We start from the raw sequence: 20,506 nt of genomic DNA on the forward strand, positions 1-20,506 counted from the left end.
TATAGAGAAGAACATTTCCTGTAAATGTATGCAAAGTGTTATATTTCCCACTTTGTTCTTGCAAATGTCATCATACCATTTATGTCTGGCCTTGTTTCAGCAGCTCATTTAGTCCAGTAAATGTAGGCATGAGTCTTTCATTTATTATGCACATACACCTGCTTATATATTTTAGAATTATGCCTGGCAGGTTAAAGTGACACTGTTTATGAGCAGTTTTTGAGCTGCTGGGATGAATTCTAAATGACTGGTTTTATCTGGGGATTAAAACATTTTGCAGATGGGCATCTGCTGCTGAAAGTTATAAAGCTTTTCCGTTTTGGATTTCTGCTCCACACAGGTGTCTGATCTGAAGGAGGCTATCGACAGCAAGGACACACTTTCAGAGAAAGGTGAAAAGGGAGATAAGGGTGAGCCTGGACAGAGAGGACCATCTGGAGCAGATGTAAGTGTGACTAAGCATCTTCGAGGATTAAAGTGAAAAGACAAAATGACGTGAAGACTTCCAGTCAGATAGAATGAAGCATCTTGCTTGGATTTTTTCTTTAGAGTGTAATTAATCGAATGAAATTGATAGAGAAATCGTTTTTTATTCTGGTTTTGCCCTAGGGTGCTCGTGGTTTTTCTGGAGAGAGGGGCGGCAAAGGAGACGCAGGGGACCGAGGACCTGTGGGACCAGCGGGGCCTCCAGGAAGAGCCATTGTCGAACGAGGGTCAGAGGGACCTGCGGGGCCTGCTGGGGAGCCTGGCAAGCCAGGGATACCAGGTCTTCCTGGACGAGCTGGGGAACTAGGAGAGGCAGGAAGGCCAGGAGATAAGGTGGAGAGGAGAGTTGGGCAACCAAATGGGGTCTCTTTTTGTGGCATCACACTGATGACATTGTATATTCGTTTTTTAGGGGGAAAGAGGAGAGAAAGGTGACAGAGGAGATTCTGTGAGTCCTCTTATTAGGTTGATGGTTTCATTTCTTGTTTTAGTAAATTTTCTGGTTCTTGTAGTTAACTGATAGTTTGTTCTGTTTCTCAGGGTCGGGATGGATTAACAGGACCAGCTGGCCCGCCAGGTCAAAAGGTAAAATAGTTTTAGTTATTGTTGTGATAAGATATTTAGTAAATGTAGAATAAAAAAAGGATACACATATGTATGTGATTATGGTTTATAGGGAGAATCTGCTGACTCAGTCCTGGTTGGGTCTCCTGGGGCTAGAGGCCCTCCTGGAGTATCTGGGTTGAAGGGAGAACCTGGTGCTACAGGACCGTCAGGACCTAAAGGAGACCGCGTAAGATTTACGCATATTACACACATCTTGTGTCATGTCACATCGTATGTGTCTTAATATGAATAAACAATTGGAATGCGCCTTACAGGGTTTCGTGGGACCTCGAGGTGATAAAGGTGAGAGAGGAGAGCCAGGAGAAAAAGGCCGTGATGGCTCACAGGTGAGCTGCCTCTCAAATGGAGCCTTGATTAAAATATTTTGTTACTCTAATCATGAACTCAAAATGTGTTTTAAATATTCTGACTACCACCTCCTGCTTGTTAGGAAGATCAGTGATGAAAAGATGTGATCCTAACATCTGTCCACTAAATATTACACTATTGAAGGCTGCTGGTTGGCTTAGCTTAGTGCAAAGACTGTAAGCATGGGGAAACAGTTAGTCAAGCTATGTCTAAAGCTAATAAAATTTCTCTTCCGCCTCCTTAAATTCCCACTAATTAAAACATTGTTTCTTGTTTATCTTGCAAAACTGAAACGTAAAGATGACCTGTTGTGTTCATATTTGTTGATGTTCAGCTAAATTGCGTGAAAGTGTTATTCAGTCTAATATAAAACTATTATGATACTCTTATGAGATTTGTCAGCATACAGATGTGTGGCTTGCAATTGCAGGGAACACCAGGAGAGACTGGAAAACCGGGCCAGGATGGGAAACCGGTAAGTGGACTGCTCCCTGCGGGATGTGTGGCAGAGGTTTCTGAAAGTTAACTTGACTCTTACAACACTGTACTTTCAAATTGTCATAGTGAAAACGATATAGCATTGATTTTGTAAATATGTATTCTAAACATTAATTTCAGCTGACTTGGTAAGTGTGTGTATTTCCTTATATCACTGATAATCATTCACAGACATAATGAGCCTATAATCTATTGTTTTCAAAGTATGTAACAAGTAGGAACCACATCTCTACAAAGAACACATTAAAGTTTCATCTTTTTTCCCCAAAACACACTTTGGGGAAATTCTGTAAGTCATGGTTATCATCAGTCATGGTAAAACCAAGGAAAGATAAAGGAAAATATTCCTCACACTTTTTGTTTTCCTTCCCTGCGTGTCTGAGCAGGGTTCAACAGGGCCTGCTGGTCCTCGAGGCCAACCAGTGAGTAACCAGTAACACAGTCTGCTTCTTTTAGGCTTGATCTGCAGAGTTAAAGCTGCAGGCTGGCTGCAAGTTCAAAGCCAACGGAGCTGTTTCCCTTCTTGGGCCGAGGCTTCGTAGATCCTTAGGCAATAACCACGTGCAGCTGTGCGACTAACGCCTCACTCTTTAACTTTCTCTCTCTACCTGTGTGCGTCTTATCTATGTCCATTTCCTTTTGTGTGTGTTGTTCGTTTCCCCTTTTTCGTCACTGTTCTCCACCCACCTGTCCCCCCCCTCCCTCCTGTCATCCACTTTCCTTTGTCTGTCATTTCTCCAGGGCTTCCCTGGGTTCCCAGGAGTTCTAGGCAGACCGGTAGGTTCTCTGCTGATGGCTGGCATGCTTGAGCTTTTGGGGAAATAGGTGTAAAAGGTTTGGAGAATCTGTCCTTGTAGTATCAGATATAATTAGGATTCGACCAAAACTGATAAGACGCTGATGGGCAATAGCTTACAAAGCAAGCAGGGTAAAAAATAAAGCATGATTTAACACCAGGAGCACAACCTGTCATCGGGATGCACTCATTGTCATGTACCTCCCAGGCAAATTTCACCTCTTTAATCTTAATTCATTCTTATTAGAATCATGATTCTGGGAGCTGAGGTCTGGGATAAGAGTCAGACCTCGAACTGTTCCTCATGAAATGTCCAAAAGGATCTGTGTCAAACTCAAGGACTACATTTTGAAGCAAATAATTTAAATGTGTAAAATACCATAAATTTGTTAGACGAGATGAAAGCAAGTCGGCTGACATCCTCAGCCGCAGCTCTTATGTACAGTAGTGTGGGGAATACTAAACTGGGTGCACTCCAGAAAGTACGGTTGATGATTCGCTCGAATCTGCTTATCATGCATGCAGCTGTGCCTGATGTCTGTTGTTTGCTTATCCCTTGCACAGTGCTGATTTTTCAGAGCTTACCATGCAAATGTCTCCTTGTTGACATTTCAGATAATCTGTTTGTATTGTTCTACCTGTTGTCCATCAATTAAGTGCTTGTATTTTATGTTTCCTATAGAGACATGTACATATGACAGTATTTATCATTCCAAGTTGTAGATTTTTGGGTACAGAAAAAGTGTGCACCTTTTTCAGTACTCAATTTTTCTAAACATATTTATGCATAAATATGTTGCCTAAAGGAATAGTTCTACATTTTGAAAATGAAAGTTATTTGCTTGCTTCCTGGGAGTTGACTGTATACAAAAATTGATCTAGCCAAAGTCTTTCTTTCCCACTGTCTCCAAGTTTTTACTCATCTGTTTGCTGGAGTTTTCTCTGTATTATTGTAGGGTCTTTACCTTACAATATGAAGCAGCTTAAGCGAGTGTTGTTGTGATTTGGACCTACATAAATAAAATTGAATTGAATGAGAGGGTGAAGTTATCAGCTGATGCTAGCTTGCTTGGTAAGCAAGATGATCTATAGATTGCATGGGTACAAAAAAGGTAGTATATGTAAAAGCATGCGTCAAACACTGGGGCAGACTTTTAGCCTATTTAAGCCTGAATAAAAATTTTAATAAGCAAGTTATATTAAAAAATGAGTTCATTACATTATTATGACAACTAAAATTAGCATTAAAGGCTACCATTTTTTTAAATTATCTGTACATTTTATCATTTTAACATGTATGGGTTTTTAACCTTTAAATCTGAAGCCTCAGTTTTAGGATTTTTCTTTTTAAGTGATCATTTTTTACCTAAGGATTGATGGATATAAAATGCAGTTAGCTGCTAATCATTGTTAAAAAAATAAATAAATATATATATATATATATATATATATATATATATATATATATATATATATATATATATATATATATATATATATATATATATATATATATATATATATATATATATATATATATATATATATATATATATATATATATATATATATATATAAAATGTACTCAATTTTGGAACCTGCCTCAGTTTTGTGTTTCATAAGCTTAACCTTTGGCGTCATTTTTCAGCTCTGGATTTTGCTACTCACAGTTGGATGAAAACATCACTTTGTTACATATAAAGCTACTACCAGTAGTCATTTAACTTAGAGTTAAAGACTTGAAAGAGACACCTCAAAAATACATAAACTCATTAGCTGATCTGTACACAGTTTAATATTCACTCATTTGGTTGTTTTTTGGAGCAGTCAAATGCAGAATTGCTTGTTTCTGTATCAGTGATCATCTCACTGGGACTGCTGTGAATGGAAACTCCTAGCAGAAAGTTATATTTAGCGACCGACAGACACGGCTGACATTCTTACATAACTCTCAGGAACAAAGCCATTTAGCTTTTAAAAATGTAAAAAAAAAAACCCATTCCTTTAGCATGTGGCCTGTGTGCAGATGTTCAATTTTTTATGTGACTTTGTGACTTTGCTTATAGGGAAACCCAGGAGAGCCAGGCATTATGGGGCCGACTGTAAGTATGACAAACATGTCACACACATTCAAAGACTCTTATTAACAGTTACCAACGTTGATGATGTGTTTTTAACAGGGTGCCATGGGTCCCGCTGGGCTGCCAGGTCCACCCGGTGTAAAGGTGAGTTCACTACATTATCAAAACTTTAGTGTACAACAAGTAGATTTTTGTTTGTTTGTTTGTTTATCAAACTCATAAAACTTTTTGTTTTTTACAGGGTAATCAAGGAGAAGCAGGTGTTGGTGTACAGGTATAAAAATTTTTACATCTTATATAAAATGCATTAAATTTCTCCGGGACCGAATAATATAACAATGTGCACAGTTGTGATGTACAACAGATAACCCTGTGAGTTTATTTCTCATCTCTGCAGGGTCCTCCTGGTGCACAGGGGAGCACAGGTCTGCCAGGACCAGCAGGTCCCCCAGGAGCTGTGGTATGTGTTCCCACAAATCATAACTTCTCAGCAGGGGAAAATAATTCTGTCATGTTTTCTCGTGAAATTCATTTAAAATCTCACGGTGTGTATCAAAATGTGTTCCTTCGTACCACTGTAATTTTTTTTCTCCCTGCAGGGTCCACAGGGGCCTCCGGGACTGCCAGGGCAGGTGGTGCGTATTTGGTCTTAATCCTGCTGCGGCTGCAATGTGTCACACAGTGAGGAAATGTAAACGTGAAAAAAAGTCTTGACCCTCAGGCAGTTTTGTTGTAGCTGAAAATAGGGAGGTGATTAACTGAAAATGCCTAAACATCTGTACCAAGATTTTGCTGACAGCTTGAGCTGCATAGGGTTTTTTGGGATATCAGACCCTTCTTTCTTTTTTGGGGATATATCAACATTTCTACCATTATTATTTCTGGTTTTCTCACACATCCACTGCTGGATTTGTGTAATATGTTGACTATTGTAGACTAAATATATTAAAATGTGAAGTGCTTTTTTATAACCTGAAAATAAGTGCTGGCATACTTTGATAAGAAAATCAAGCAAAATAGATGTAAGTTCATTTATCTGGCATTGTGTGCATTATTTAGAGTCTTATTGTGTAGACCATAACTGATCAATGATGTAAAGATGTGAATTTAACACAGGCATCGATTCAGATTTTGAATGAGTAAATGATCTTCAGTGTGAGAGTGATAAACACTGCATATGCTAAGGCATTTCTGCTCCTCAGGGTGAAGCAGGAAAACCTGGTGTTCCTGGAAGAGATGGGGTGCCTGGCAAAGAAGGAATACATGGATTACCAGGAAAGCAGGTTTGAGTTTATGTCATATTGCTCACCGGTGGCAGCACTATTGAGTGTTTTTTTTTTTCTCAGTGTTAACATTGTGTAATTTGTTCCTCAGGGCATTGCAGGACCTCCAGGCCAGGCTGGGCTGAAGGGGGAGCAGGGAGACAGCGGGCCTCCAGGGAAGGTGAGCAGATGTTGCGTCTAGCGAGCAATATCTTTCTAAGAGACACAGAAAATGCAGCTAGTTTTTTGGTTGTTTTTATCGGATATAATCCAAGCTACAGAATGGTTTGTTGTATGAAGTAATAATTTTAAAAAGTATAGCATTATTATTAGATTGAAGAGCTTTTATCTGACACCAGGGGTTCTATTCTGAGTCCTTCTTTAGGAGCAGTAAATGGTAAATGGACTGGTAGTTACACAATGCGTTTCTACTCGGTTGAACACAGTCTCATTCACAGATCACCTTTTTTTTCTACGCCTAAGTACTTATCTAACATTCAGACACAATCTCACTCTCCAATGGCGAGAACTCAGGGTTCAATATCTTCCCCAACAATACTTTGTCATGTGGACCGGAGAAGTCAGGGAGTCGACCCATTGGAAGGCTGATCCACCAACTTTCCAATAATTCGATGACCGCTGTACCATCTTAGCCACAGCTGCATCTTAAAGCATGAACCTTAGCCCCAGTGGGTTCCAGATGTGTTCCCCTGTAAGTCCACTCTTCTTAAAGAGAAACTGGAGTACTACTGTTTTATTTGTAGATGATAGCTATGATGCTGAGATGGTTTAATTATGCTGACTGGCAATGTGACACATGAGGATAATCTAAGAATTTAATATGGAAAAGGTTTGATTGAGAGCCAGTATATTGTCAGAGCAATTGGAGAATTTTGGGGTCATTGGAACTGGAAACTGTAATTCATGAGGTCAAACGCAATCATAAATTGTGTTGTGGAGTAATGCCAGATAAATGTGGACCTGCTCTCATTTCTGTCTGAACACATTTCTGCCTCTGCATATTTAAACAGTCAGGCCAACTGTGCTCTTCTAACCTTGGACATTTTGAGCTGTTTGGAGTGGTCGCTAATTCCCGAATAGGTGAAACACAAAGCAGTATCTCTGGGGCGTTAAAAAAAGTCTTTTTTGAGTATTTAATCTTAATTTCTCTCTAAGACCATGTGTTTTATTTTACAGTAGGCCGTGTCTCCAGTTTATGCTTTCCTATAATAAACTGGATATGGTGGGACTTTATGGTAATAGAAGAATTCAAGCTTCCTGTGCAAAGTGTCAGCTGTGTTAATCTGTTATATGACTAAACATCCCTGCACAAAAATGTTCTCATCATTATAAATTAAATCATTAACAGATAGTCTCCAGACCCTATTGTAAGTATTGTATGTTTGCAGTCGTTTTCCAGCTGAATGGATGACACAGACCTATACCTCTGCATTCATCCTTTTGCTTTCATCAGCATTAAAATCCTTGATGAATTCCAGTGTGCCACATCTATTGGCAGCTCTCCATGCTGAAGGCCAGGCTTTAACACAACCACCGTGGCTGACAGATGGGTTCACATGCGTTAGGTCAAATGCCATTCCTTTTTTATGTGCACTGTATGTCACTTTAAAGTTAATTTGTTTTTGTTTTTTTATTGATCCATAGATTTTTGTTCCACAGTTTTATTGTTTTTCGATTGGGAAATGAAACCCTGTGTGAAGTAAGACATCTTTGTATACCAGGAGTTTATTATTGACTTGTTGGGCAGTTGCTGTGCCTTGTAGTTTATTCTATTTTAACCACTAATATAATGATAAACCTAATCAAAAATGATCATGCTCAAACAGCTGTGCTGGATGAACATTGGTATACTGTTAACGAATGATGGGAGACATCTGTTAAAGGGGATTGTTTGGCTTCTTTGTGTTGATTCTGTCAGTGAGGATGGAAATTAAGCCAAATTCTTGCAGATGAAAACTAAAAATGACAGAGAAGGACACTTACACAATGTTCCCTGTTAACTGCTTCTCACATTATCACATTTTCCACACTTTAATGTGACTTGAGTTTTTATTACTGATTGTTTGATGGATTCTTTTAAAAATTTCTAATAAAGAAAAAACAGTGTACATTAATAGTTTTAATTGTGGCATAAGCTCTAATTAAACTGTTACTTTTTGTAATGAATTTCCTCCAATTCAGTCTCAGCAAATCTGATTTGTTTTAATGGCAGGCTGTTATGGTGTTGAATTTTTCCACCCTTTATAAGGGGTTTACATTAACATAGTGTACAGTCTAGAATGAAGTGTGTGTTACAGTGCTGGAATTAACTAATTTGTTTTTAAGAACAATACCAGCTGCTTGTTTTTTCAATTTTTGAAACGCAGTGTTTCAAAATTCTGAGTTACCCTATATTTTAAAACATAATTTGGTTCTGTTCATTTAATCTCGGGACGCAAACATTCAGGCAAACGTAAACTATTACAATGCCACATGCTTTTCAAGCCCATTAACTTGGAGCTTCTTTAACAAAAGACATTATAAGATAAGATAATATAACTCTTTATTGTCATTGCACAGTCATACATAGTACAGTAGTACAATGAAATTGGAAAACTGTCCCACGTCGGCACTACATATAACACAACACGGCCCGATACGACACATCACAGCGCAACACAAACAACACAACACAGTATAATAAATTATATATAATAAAAAGAAGAATAAGTGTATTTGTATTGCACACTGTTATTATTGCACATTAATTGTTATTGCAACTTGTTATAAATATAAATATTATTATTGTTACTGTTTTTACCGTTGTTACCCCCCCCCCCCCAAAAAAAAGTCCAGGTAGGTAGCCAGTCAGGTCAGCTGTTTGCATTGATCAGGGTATTGCTCTGTTGTAAAAGCTGTCCTTGAGTCTATTTGTCCTCAGCAGCCTGAACCTCCTGCCAGACGGCAGCAGCTTAAACACCCGGTGTCCTGGGTGTGTGCAGTCCCGTAGGATGCTGCGTGCCCTCTTGAGACAGCGAGTGCTGTACAGGTCCTTCAGGGAGGAAAGAGGATGTCCAAGGATTTTTTTGGGCCATATTGATGACCCTCTGGAGTGCCTTTCTGTGTGCTGTGGTGCAGCTGGAGAACCACACACCGATGCAATATGTCAGCACACTTTCAATGGAGCAGCGGTAGAAGACAGTCAGCAGCTCCTTCTTCGGGTCCATTTTTCTGAGGATTCTCAGAAAGTGGAGACGCTGTTGGGCCTTCTTCAAAACCGCAGAGATGTTAGAGCTCCATTGGAGGTCTGTGTCTATGTGCACACCCAGAAACTTGAAACTGGACACCCTTTACACACACTAGCCGACAGGCTGCAGCTCAGACTTCCTGCTTCTGAAGTCAACTACCAGTTCTTCTGTCTTGGTGGTATTGAGGTCCAGGTTGTTGTCTACACACCAATCTGTCAGCCTCTGAACTTCAGCTCTGTACGCCGTCTCATCTTCCCCAGAGATGAGCCCCACCACAGTGGTATCATCTGCAAACTTGATGACTCTGTCTGGGTGGGTATTAACACAGTCATGTGTGTACAGAGTGTACAGTAGAGGACTCAGTACACAGCCTTGTGGAGAGCCGGTGTTGAGGCTGAGGGCTGAGGAAAGAAGAGCCCCACTCTAACTCTCTGTACACGGTCTGAGAGGAAGTCTCTGATCCAGCAGCAGGCAATAGAAGGAAGTCCGATTTCCAGCAGTTTAACTATTAGTCTGTCCGGGAGTATCGTATTGAAAGCAGAGCTAAAGTCAACAAAGAGCATGGCATGGTCTAAGGAGCTTGGAGAGAAAAGAGAAAAGCGTCTGGATTTCTTTAAGTTGCTTGAATTCATAGGTGAAACGTCTTCAAGGAAACATAAAGAAGTCCAGATGCTTTTCTTTCCAAGCTCCTTAGACTACGATGACCTGGTTGACCGAGAACCTTCACAGACACATTATGGCATGCTTTTGCAAACATTAGTAATTCAGCGTTTTAGCTTCAACGTATAGAAAACATTCAAAAAGCACCGGTATTGTCCGTGTTGCCATGAACTGGTTCACTTCCAATGCCCGACAACACTGAAGAAGATGCATTTAGTGAAAGACATGAAAAATAAAACGACTTATGAAATGGATTTGTTTTCATTTTTTTTCCTGAATGGTTATATTCACTCAGTTTCTTGAGTGACTCTGATAACCTGCTATATACAACTTGTTCATCTGCTCAGGATTTCTCTCCAACATTTGTTGTCACAGCTACACACACACACACACACACACACACACACACACACACACACACACACACACACTCTCTTCACTTAAGGGTTGCGCTCACTCGCTTGACTTACAGAAATTTCCAGACTTCCTGTAACACCAGAAATTTCAAAGAAGATCATGGTTATTAAAATAAAAGCCAGAATAAAAAAATGACTACATAAGAGTACATACAACTTTTTCCTCTTCGGCAATCAGGCACATGCTGCCTTCCCAAACTGGCAGTATGTCACTAAACTTTGAGAATCCCTGCAATAATCCTCACCTGATTTGTGAAGATGTTTTACTTCACATTGTTTTTTTTGGTTTTTTTTTGTGTCCAGCTCACAACAAGAATGATCTTTAGCTGCTTTATATTTTAAGGTAAAAACAATGTGATATGAGAGAGAAAAGCTCAATGACCTGGTGATCTCCGGTGAGCAAGCAAACGACAGCAGGGAGGAAGAACTCCCTTTTTAACAGGAAGCGATGCCTGTGTTCTGAAGCACAGTACTTTTGTAGTTTGTCTGTCACACTCCATAATGTGCTTCGTTTATTCCACTTTGCTTCCTTTATTCTTCCTTATCATTGTGGTGAAACATGTTTGAACACCACAAATAAAAACAGAATTTTATCACGAAGTAACTTCTGGATTTAAGCATTTTTTGAATCAGTCCCTTACAATCCAGTCTTTCTTAAATTACCTTTAAAATATTGTTGTGTACAAGTGATAAGACACACTGGACTTGCATCTGCAGGCTTTTGGCAGTGAAGCTGAATAGATTTTCAAATGTTTTCACAGTCTGCTGTGCTATTCTTAAACAGTGAGTGTGCATTTGTTGGCTGTCCGTCCTGAAGACATTCAGGCTCTTAATCTTCGAGAGCTAGAAGCAAAGATGATTAAGCTAATATGATACTTAATACCAAAGCTTTTAGGTACACGTTGGCATCTTTTAATGAACAACAACCCACATCGTGCTGTGCAGGTAATTACTGTTATTTTCCTCCTTCTTCTGTACTCTGTACACAGGCTGTGGCTGGACCTCCTGGACCCAAAGGAGAGAGGGTGAGTCACTCCTATTGCCATTAATGTGGAAGTAGCTGCAGCATGAAGTGACGCAATAGAGCAGCATTTACGAATGCAGCTTACAGCACTTTCCTGGTTCTGATTGATGCAGGGTCCTCCTGGTTTAACGCTGCCAGGCACAGCTGGAGAGAGAGGTCCAATTGGTGAAAAGGTGAGTCTGACCAAACTGCAAGCTCCCCCTCAGTGAGTGAGAGGGACCGACTGGAAATGTTAAGTGCTTTTTCATTAAAATTGTATATCTGAATGCACAACTGCTGTCATTTAGGGTAACAAGGGAGACAAAGGTGTTGCTGGCATCAAAGGAGAAAGAGTGAGTACGATAATGGGACAAAATAATGATGCACTTACATATACAAATATGAAGGTACACAATGTGCTGTCTGTTGTCATACAAGGGACAAGCTGGTGAATCAGGAGAACCTGGAGAAGATGTGAGTAATCAACTTCCACTGCCCAACTGGATTTCAAAAAGTCATATTAGATTTTTTAATGAACTCTTAGTCATAGTGTTTATGCTTTTATGGAAGATTTGCAATGCTGATGCCAATAGTAGTGTGTAATTTTGTGTAATTTCACATAAATCCAGTGATCCATTATAGTCGATGATATTAAAGTCACTGTTTTTATTTTTTGGGAAAATTCATCAAATTTTGAACAGTTTTATATTTTTAAAATGTCTTCTATGCCTTGATAAATATTAGAGCAAAACAATAAAATGTATATTATATGCATATGTGTATGTAATAAGAGGAGAAAACCCAACAACAGCGTACACGGCCAGCACTTATTAAGAAATTACAACATTGTAAAAGACAACTAAATGACCTCTTATGCTACACCTTTATGGCTCACTAGAGCCCACACATTGGGGAAACACTGGTCTATAGACAGTGTATCTAATGCTACAGTCACACTAGAGAAAACCCAGGCTGGAGACAATTGTTGCACTTTGTGTAAATGCGTTTGCATTGTTGTTGGCTTTGAAATTGTTCCTTCCAAGTTGAAGCCCAGGTCTGTGACCACGCAGAGTCAGCTGCTGTCTTTAAAGTGACTTTGGTGTATCCAGACGGCAACGAAAGAGCAACAAGATGGAGTCGGTCTTCTACCAGTTTGTGATTGAATGGGGTCAAATTAGCAATTACACACCATCTGTTTGTGAAAATACAGTGATTAACTGAGATAAATTGGTGGAAATCTCAAATCTGTTGCTATCTGTTGCTGCCTACATACACAGGAATTCACATTACACAGAACATGGCAGTAATTACTAAACAGAACCTCATAGAGCTGAAACAGAAAATAGTGACGTAGTTGTTCCACTATGGCAATTTAACTATAAAAAAATGACATAAGGCTTTTCAACCTTGCTTTTATATAGAAATATAACCAGAATGCAACCAGCTGGAAACTAGATGAGTTGTATCTCATATTGCAAAGAGACGTGTTACAAATTTTTGTAAACTGACTTTCAGATTTCACATATCTGGATATCTCGGACAGCAGTTATTTGCATTCCTATTCCAGCGTGTCTGAGAGTGATTGAAGTCAGTCTCATTTGGATGTTATTTATTTGGAGAAAGTTTGCTTCCCACCACACGACCTGTGCAGCACCTTGCAATTGAATGGGGTCAGCCAACGGTTCTGAACCAAAGAGCAACAAGCTGGTTGCTGCAACTTCTTTCAATCTATCACCTGAATCTTTCATCTGAATGCAAATAAAATGTCAAAGCAATCAGGGGCAAACACTGCTTTTTTCTAGTCACAAGGACATTGAAATTGCTATTCCTGTTTTTACTGTCTTTGCCCAGACGACTGTGATGTGCAAGATTTTAATGATTTGTTGGTTTTGAGGTTTTCAAAAAAACACATTAACGGTTCTCACAACCTGAAACTGGAACATTTATGAAATATTTCTAAATCTGCACAATAAATTTATGAAACAGCAATTCATTCATTAATATTTTTCTCTTTTACTTTGACTAATTTCCTGTTGATACAAATATAAAAAAGTAAATAACACAATAAATAATTCTTCTTTTTTCTTAACTTAATTAAGGGGGCACAGGGATCTCCCGGGCCAAAAGGCGATAAGGTGAGCTTTCGTCATTTGGTTTATTGATTTTCCTGCAGTCTAACCAATCTGACAGTGACTGCTATGATAAAATGTGTGTTGCAGGGAGAGAAAGGGATAGGACTTGCAGGTCCTCCTGGTCGGATTGGGCCTCCAGGTTTAAAGGTGAGTAATAGCACACATTGCAGCAAAAGATGATCTATATTTTTATCTTTCCAATCAGATTGCAGGCTGTATCAGGCGCACCTCACTTGAGGGTGAAAATGTCACTGCGTTTTAGGGGGATCCAGGGATGCCTGGTCCAGCTGGTCCTCCAGGTCCTGCAGGGAAAACAGGAGACAGTGGGCCACCTGGTGTGAGAGGAGAAAATGGACAACCAGGACCTCCTGGACCCCCGGGAGAGAGGGTTGGTTCATCCACTAAGAGAATTATTATTATTATTATTATTATTAATTTAACCTTTACATCTTTGTCTGTGTTTTCACTCTCAGGGTCTCCAAGGCTTTGCTGGCCGTGCAGGAAATGTTGGTCCCCCTGGTCCTCCTGGACCTCCTGGATTGGCAGTAAGTTCCTGTTTTTTTTATTTACAAAGTACCTTCTCCTGAGAGCTTCCAGTTTAGGCTTGACTGTTAATTGTACTTTACCTGTTTTTAGCTGGATCACCTTTTTGTTGGGTTAAATTGATCTCAAAATCAAGAATAGATCTGATTTAGATGGAGAAAGATGTCATAACAGACAAGAAGAAATTGAATATGGATTTATATGATCAATAATATGTTTTCTAGGGATCTCCTGGTACTAACGGGGTCAAAGGAGACAAGGTGATTCTCTCACATGCAGTATTTTATTTTCCAGCAGCTTAAATGTGTATAGATTTTTTTTTTGAATTCATATATTTTCTGTTGCCAGGGGGAAACTGGTGTTGGCGTCCCCGGTGCGAGAGGTGAAAGAGGAGATCCAGGGCCCAGAGTAAGACACAGTGGCTGCGTTACTGATTTGTTAACTTCTCTCCTAAAATATATGAAATTAAGAATTGTGTATTTCTGCTCATCTTGTGTCTGTCGTGTCCTAGGGCGAGGAGGGTCGAGCTGGATTGGATGGGGAGAGAGGATCATCTGTAAATATCCAGTTTTTCCTTTATTCAGGAGCAAACGGAGCCTGTCCACCAAAGATCTCAATTTTCTTTTTAAACCAAAGGACGATCTGTTTTGAGCTGTGAAGCAAAGAACACAAGCAAAGTCTTATTGTTATTATAGAAAAGCTGCCCTTCACAAGGTCACAGTGCATTTCCTGGACTGTAAATTATTCAGTCAGTCGGTCTTTGGCTTTTCAGTGCATTGCAGTTAGAAAGCGCGATCAGCAGGAATCTATTCTACCGATGTTCACTGTTTAATTAAACCGTGCACCCTACAGAGTTGTGACATTACATCATTAATGCAATTTGATGGGGCAGAAGCATCCACAGTCATTTTTCATTATAAAGCTGTTTGTAATGTGTTTGTGTGTCTTTTGTGTTCATTAGGGTCCTCCAGGGAATCGTGGGGCTCGGGGAGAGAAGGTAAATACCACTGGTCCTCTTTTTTTTTTTTTTTTTTTTCTGTCATCATCCTAGCTACTTCCCCTGAGCTTTCTGCTCATGTAAAGTAGTGAATTAAATTGACACGCTTGAATGCAATGCCTTTTCAGGGAGACAGCGGGCCGCAAGGTGACAAAGGAGAGAAGGTGTGTACATTTTAATATCTAATAAGCAGTACCACTGCTCACTCTCTCACTCTGTTGATTGTCTATTTGTGTATATTTGTAAAGGCGGCAGAGACAGTGAATGGATAAAGGACTAAATAAGTCATGTCTCAGATGTGGCTGTTACTAAAAAGAACTCTTACAACAGATTTGGCTCCTTGAGAGCAGGAGGAATGTATAAATACATACAATGGTAATGACCTGTGATATTACAGGATGCATAGTGAAAGAAGAGACAAAAGGATAAAGCGTTGTGTGTTTGGCTTGGGGCTTATAGCAGATTCTTACAGATGTAGTATCACTTACAGGGGGACACTGTGCTGGTGGGAGGACCTCCTGGAGAAAAGGGCAACAAAGGAGAAACAGTCAGTGAACAACAAATGCATGACACCATTTACTGTGGCTAAATATTGACTTTAGTTGTGATAGCGTAATATTTTTAAAAAAAAACTTGTTCTGAATTTTACTGTTGTTGCTTTTAGGGTGACAGAGGACCCAAAGGTATACAAGGAGAAAAGGGGGTAAAAGGTCAAGAAGGTCCACCAGGAGAAGTGGTAAGATGAATTAATTAACTGTTTGGTTTGAATAATGTCAGAAAAGCAGCCCATCAATTAAGGTTGTTGTCAGTTAAGATAAATAATTTACGGCGACTAGATGAAAGGAACTGCTGCATTTCAGAAACTGAAACTATAGACTGTAAATAATAGATATGGACTTGCTTGGCAGAAGTTGTGTGAACATCATCTTGTGCCTTATTTGTGGCAATATTTAGAGTTATCAGCCAGCACTAGAAATATATTTAGAAAGCTGCATCAATGTCACACACAGAGATACCTGAGATTGATAACATACAAATACAACTACAACTAGAGTAAGGCAAGGCAAGGCAAGTTTATTTGTATAGCACAATTCAACAACAAGGTGATTCAAAGTGCTTTACAGAGACATTAGAGTAGTGGTTTACACTTTCGCGACCTTTGTTTCTCAGGGAGGAGAAAGAAATCCGTTTGGGATTGTGTCAGGAAGGGCATCCGTTGTTAAAAGAAAAACAATCTGCCAAATCAAACATGTGGCGCAACCTGCTGTGGCGAACCCTCGTGAATAAGGGGGCATTAAAACTTCACAGCAGTGACTCGTCTTGGGTGTTGTGTAAAAATATCTGCACTGTAATCCATAATGTTTGTCAAATATTTGCCTAAAAATGCACAAAAAAATATCTAAGGTAAAGGTAACGTGTTAACCCCACTGGCACTATCTGGCCAAACCTTGTAATGAACATATTTTACCATGATGGAGGAGTAGTTTTAATCGATCTAATCTTTTTTTCCTTATTTTTAATTAATTGGACAGTTTGATTGTGATTGACTTGCTTTTAGAAGCAGTCTTAAGTGGCCATTTGGGGTTACAGCAGTGTTGAGTATGTCTGCCTATATGTTGTCTACTTAATTATATTTTTTAGGCCTGTTTGGCTACATTCAGCAAATATTTGGCATTTTTGGTTGATAATGCCAGATTTTTGTTTCAGCATTAAAGAAATTTTAGTGCATTTTTATTGTGTTTACTCTAAAGAACTGATCCATAATGCAAAATCATTGATGAAGTGTATGTGTTGGCCATGCAGGCTTAGACATTGATTTGGGATTTAACAGGAATCAATTCCAACCTTAAAATGATTTAAATATTATGATATTACCACAGAAAAAAATCAAAATAAAAATGCTACTGTATTGATCTGTAAGAAGATCAATATCTATATTTATGTGCATGTGTCTACTTAACATTAGGGTTTGAGAGGAGAACCTGGAGAACGAGGATCTACCGGTTTCCCAGGTGCCAGAGGACCTGGTGGGCAGAAGGCAAGCAACGCCGCTCATGGATGATGATTGTGTAGTAATTTCACTGCTGTAATTACTGTTTTGTCTCTGCAGGGAGAAGCAGGCCAACCTGGAGTACCTGGTGAATCGGTCGGTGTTTAGCTTCCATCACACTGCAGCTTCTTTATTACCTGTGTGTAGATTTGTCATCAGTTAAAAAAAGCAGAGGTGATTTGTGGTTTTTTTGTGACTTTTAGGGATTACTGGGAAAAGATGGACTGCCAGGGCGTAAGGGTGAACAGGGAGAGACTGGCAATATGGGAATAAGAGGAGTTAAGGTATTTTCTGTGTGTGTGTGTGTGTGTGTGTGTGTGGTTGAGCTGGTGCTCATTCATTCTTTGTGTTTTTATCCCTTCAGTGTTTTTCAGGGATGGGTGATGACAGGCATAACTGAATAACAGCATAAAATTGATGCAATTGCAGAGGATTAGTGCAAATTGTGTCACACATATAGATACTTTCAACTTCTATTATGATGATTGATAGCAGAAAATTGATGTTTTACTCAACCTGGTGGACTCAATTCCCATTTCTATTTTACTTACTTCATGGATTTAAATTCAATTTGAAACAAAGATCAAAGTGGGAGATGACACAGGGGTGTGAAGGCATGCTATGCTTTTCTTTTATTATAACCTTTATTAAAATGGCTTCAAGAGAAGCATGAAGACAGCAGGTGAAATACATACAAAAGATGCAAATCAAACACATTCACTCAAGGAAAAGAATCGATTTGAGGTGCTTTTAATTTCTTTATATTCTGTTTCCCAGGATCCAGCTTTTCTTGCCCTATTTTAAAGTGGTATGGAGCAATAATTCTTTAGGCTTTTAAAGGGGCTTTTAAAAGTTTTTGGGGGGCATTGGGGGCTTTTTCACTAATTTTCTGTCCAGTCCTTGTACCTTACCAATTCAAAGGCATGTTTTTTTGTTTTGTTTGTTTGTTTGTTTGTTTGTTGAGCTACTTAACACTGACCTATAAATCATTCAAGCCTAAAAAGAGCACCAGCGCCAAAGCTGTCTACACATCACAGACAATTTATCAAAGAACCAATTTTAAATTTTAAGTTAAATTGAATTAAATGCAATTCATTTAATTTTAAAGACCTGACAAACAGTCTGAGAGATGCATATGGCCCTTCAGCCGATCCATCTGCTGTTCACTGAAGCCTCTTCAGACATGGTCTCATGTGGAAGGATGGCTGTCTAGAAGCCATTCTTAAGGAGGGGAAACAGACTGAGGTATGCCAGATTACACAAGAACTGCACTGAAAATCAGTGATGAGAGGTCTTATGGAGTAAGGAATCCAAATTTGATATTTTTTGCTCCAAATTGTCAGTATGCACCGAGGAAGTCAGGATAGGTACAGCAACAAGTGCCCAAAGCCATACATTAAACATGAATATACAGAGTATACTTAACTGACCTAAGTCACAAGCTCATGATCGTGAAGTGTGAATGTTGGTTTCTCCGTGACGTCCCCCCTCATTTGTGACTTGTGGTTTCAAAAGACTATTTTGCTGATGGTGAAAACGGTAAGCTGGATGTCAACATTAACAACAGGAGATATTGAGAAATGGAGATCACCCGAGTTCTCCATATGCATCTGTAGAAATCAAATCGAAATCAGAGGCATACATGCGGATTTACGGGAGTCTGAGACATTAACTGCAGTTCTCAGAATGCGCTGCAGTTGTTTGGTCACATTTGCTTTTACATACTTTTACATTTTTATCTGAATACCCGTTGCAAGGAGAAAAAAGAAAAAGCACAAAGGTCTGCATCATATCTGTTTTCGTAGGAAATATGCTGCACAAAGTGCTTGTTCGTGTGCACAGTGAGTGCTCGGTAAATGAACGGTGTGAGTGGATGGGCTTTCTGCCTTGCTGGTTTTTGCACTTTGTGGCTCACAAAAGATCTTTATGTCTGTCAGTGAAAAACTTTTGTGTTTCCAGGGTGACCGAGGACCCAAGGGAATTTGTGGAGGCGATGGACCCAAGGGAGAAAAGGTGAGTTTGTGAGGCAGAGAAACGGGAAATGGTAGAAAGAAGAGAAATAAAGATGTAAAGATGAACGGAGGAGTTGTTTAGTTATACTTAATAATTCTGAAGCTTTGTGTTTTCTTTTTGTTTTTTAAATAATGAGTTAACCAAATACATCATGTTAATATTAGTTAAAAGCTGATGGTACTTAAAGCTGCTTGGTGGTTACTCTGCTGCTGTGACGTGGTTACATGTTACATTTCTTTAGGTTAGGTTGCACTTTGTATTTATGGTGTGGAGCATAATGGCTGTGTGCGATTTTCAGGGAAATTCTGGTGCCAATGGAAGATCAGGCCTACCAGGGAGAAAGGGTGAACAGGTATGCCTAATATTTGAAGAAATAAGTCATTGTGTGGTGTGTGGATGTCTTTGTGTCCTTTGTTAAGAGTGGTCATCATCATTTGTTTTGTAGGGGGACATCGGACCTTCTGGGGCCCCGGGGATCCCTGGAAAAGAGGGACTAGTTGGTCCCAAGGTTTGTGCTCTTCACATACTCAAGTTCCATATTCATATCCATATTCCAGTGCAAATGCACAGTGTAGTCATTTTTCTTTGTGGATGTAGGGTGACCGTGGTTTTGATGGGATTGCAGGACCCAAAGGAGCTCAGGGAGAGAAAGGTGAAAGGGTGAGTTTCTCACATTAAACATACAAATCTAAAATTAGAGTACTCCCTTTAGCCATGTGATGTACCTAATCTACAGATTCTGCGCCACTGTTCATCCTCACAACAACAGAAACATAAAAATAACAGTCTCTGTGTTTGACGTAGGGTTTACCTGGTGTACCTGGTCCTCCAGGTCCCAGAGGGGCGGATGGAGGCCCCGGCTTGACCGGCCCACAAGGGCCAGCTGGTGCTAAGGGCCCCGAGGGGCTCCAGGGACAAAAGGTGACTATTCTTTCTTTGGCTTCATGATTTCTATTTCCACACTTTGGCCACATGTTTTATGAACGAGGATGTAGGACTGTGATATTAGTATGTTTTGTTTTTTTTAATTATTTATATCACAGTTCATTTTTACGTCATTAAGTGTGACTGTGCAGAATTTTCAGTAGAAACAAAAATGTGTATAACAGAAGAAAGAATAGACGAACGTATCACTTATGTCACTGTTTGCAAAAAATAGCTGCACCCAAGCGTCTCGAGTAATGTGGTGCCAACAAAGATGAAAGATGATGACAGTTTTGTCATAAAAATATGATGCAAGCTTTATATATAGAGAACACTTTCTTTTTGTCTGTCTCTTTCATTGTGCTTAGTTTTTTTCTTACTTTTTCTTCTTTACTTGACACATTTTTTTGTTTCTGTGTATT

General features: G+C 39.4%; 1 protein-coding gene across 1 annotated transcript in view; it reads left to right on the forward strand.

Annotated features, from left to right (window-relative positions):
* The window catches only part of col7a1 (collagen, type VII, alpha 1), a 64,732-nt gene that overhangs the window by 32,120 nt on the left and 12,106 nt on the right, over positions 1-20,506 (forward strand). Inside the window, exons 73-110 of the mRNA XM_026167991.2 lie at positions 341-445; positions 610-819; positions 899-934; positions 1,027-1,071; positions 1,163-1,279; positions 1,368-1,439; positions 1,892-1,936; positions 2,346-2,381; positions 4,822-4,857; positions 4,936-4,980; positions 5,078-5,110; positions 5,234-5,296; positions 5,436-5,471; positions 6,039-6,119; positions 6,211-6,279; positions 11,412-11,447; positions 11,560-11,619; positions 11,734-11,778; positions 11,864-11,899; positions 13,525-13,560; positions 13,645-13,704; positions 13,820-13,945; positions 14,031-14,102; positions 14,325-14,360; positions 14,449-14,508; positions 14,612-14,656; positions 15,062-15,097; positions 15,226-15,261; positions 15,588-15,644; positions 15,762-15,833; positions 17,064-17,135; positions 17,208-17,243; positions 17,351-17,431; positions 19,107-19,160; positions 19,459-19,512; positions 19,606-19,668; positions 19,758-19,820; positions 19,965-20,081. Of these exons, the coding sequence (XP_026023776.2) occupies positions 341-445; positions 610-819; positions 899-934; positions 1,027-1,071; positions 1,163-1,279; positions 1,368-1,439; positions 1,892-1,936; positions 2,346-2,381; positions 4,822-4,857; positions 4,936-4,980; positions 5,078-5,110; positions 5,234-5,296; positions 5,436-5,471; positions 6,039-6,119; positions 6,211-6,279; positions 11,412-11,447; positions 11,560-11,619; positions 11,734-11,778; positions 11,864-11,899; positions 13,525-13,560; positions 13,645-13,704; positions 13,820-13,945; positions 14,031-14,102; positions 14,325-14,360; positions 14,449-14,508; positions 14,612-14,656; positions 15,062-15,097; positions 15,226-15,261; positions 15,588-15,644; positions 15,762-15,833; positions 17,064-17,135; positions 17,208-17,243; positions 17,351-17,431; positions 19,107-19,160; positions 19,459-19,512; positions 19,606-19,668; positions 19,758-19,820; positions 19,965-20,081 (2,382 nt within the window). The remainder of the gene's footprint in view (positions 1-340; positions 446-609; positions 820-898; positions 935-1,026; positions 1,072-1,162; positions 1,280-1,367; positions 1,440-1,891; positions 1,937-2,345; positions 2,382-4,821; positions 4,858-4,935; positions 4,981-5,077; positions 5,111-5,233; positions 5,297-5,435; positions 5,472-6,038; positions 6,120-6,210; positions 6,280-11,411; positions 11,448-11,559; positions 11,620-11,733; positions 11,779-11,863; positions 11,900-13,524; positions 13,561-13,644; positions 13,705-13,819; positions 13,946-14,030; positions 14,103-14,324; positions 14,361-14,448; positions 14,509-14,611; positions 14,657-15,061; positions 15,098-15,225; positions 15,262-15,587; positions 15,645-15,761; positions 15,834-17,063; positions 17,136-17,207; positions 17,244-17,350; positions 17,432-19,106; positions 19,161-19,458; positions 19,513-19,605; positions 19,669-19,757; positions 19,821-19,964; positions 20,082-20,506) is intronic.

This window comes from Astatotilapia calliptera, chromosome 5 (genome assembly GCF_964374335.1).
Source record: "Astatotilapia calliptera chromosome 5, fAstCal68.1, whole genome shotgun sequence".
NCBI classification, from domain to species: Eukaryota; Metazoa; Chordata; class Actinopteri; order Cichliformes; family Cichlidae; genus Astatotilapia; species Astatotilapia calliptera.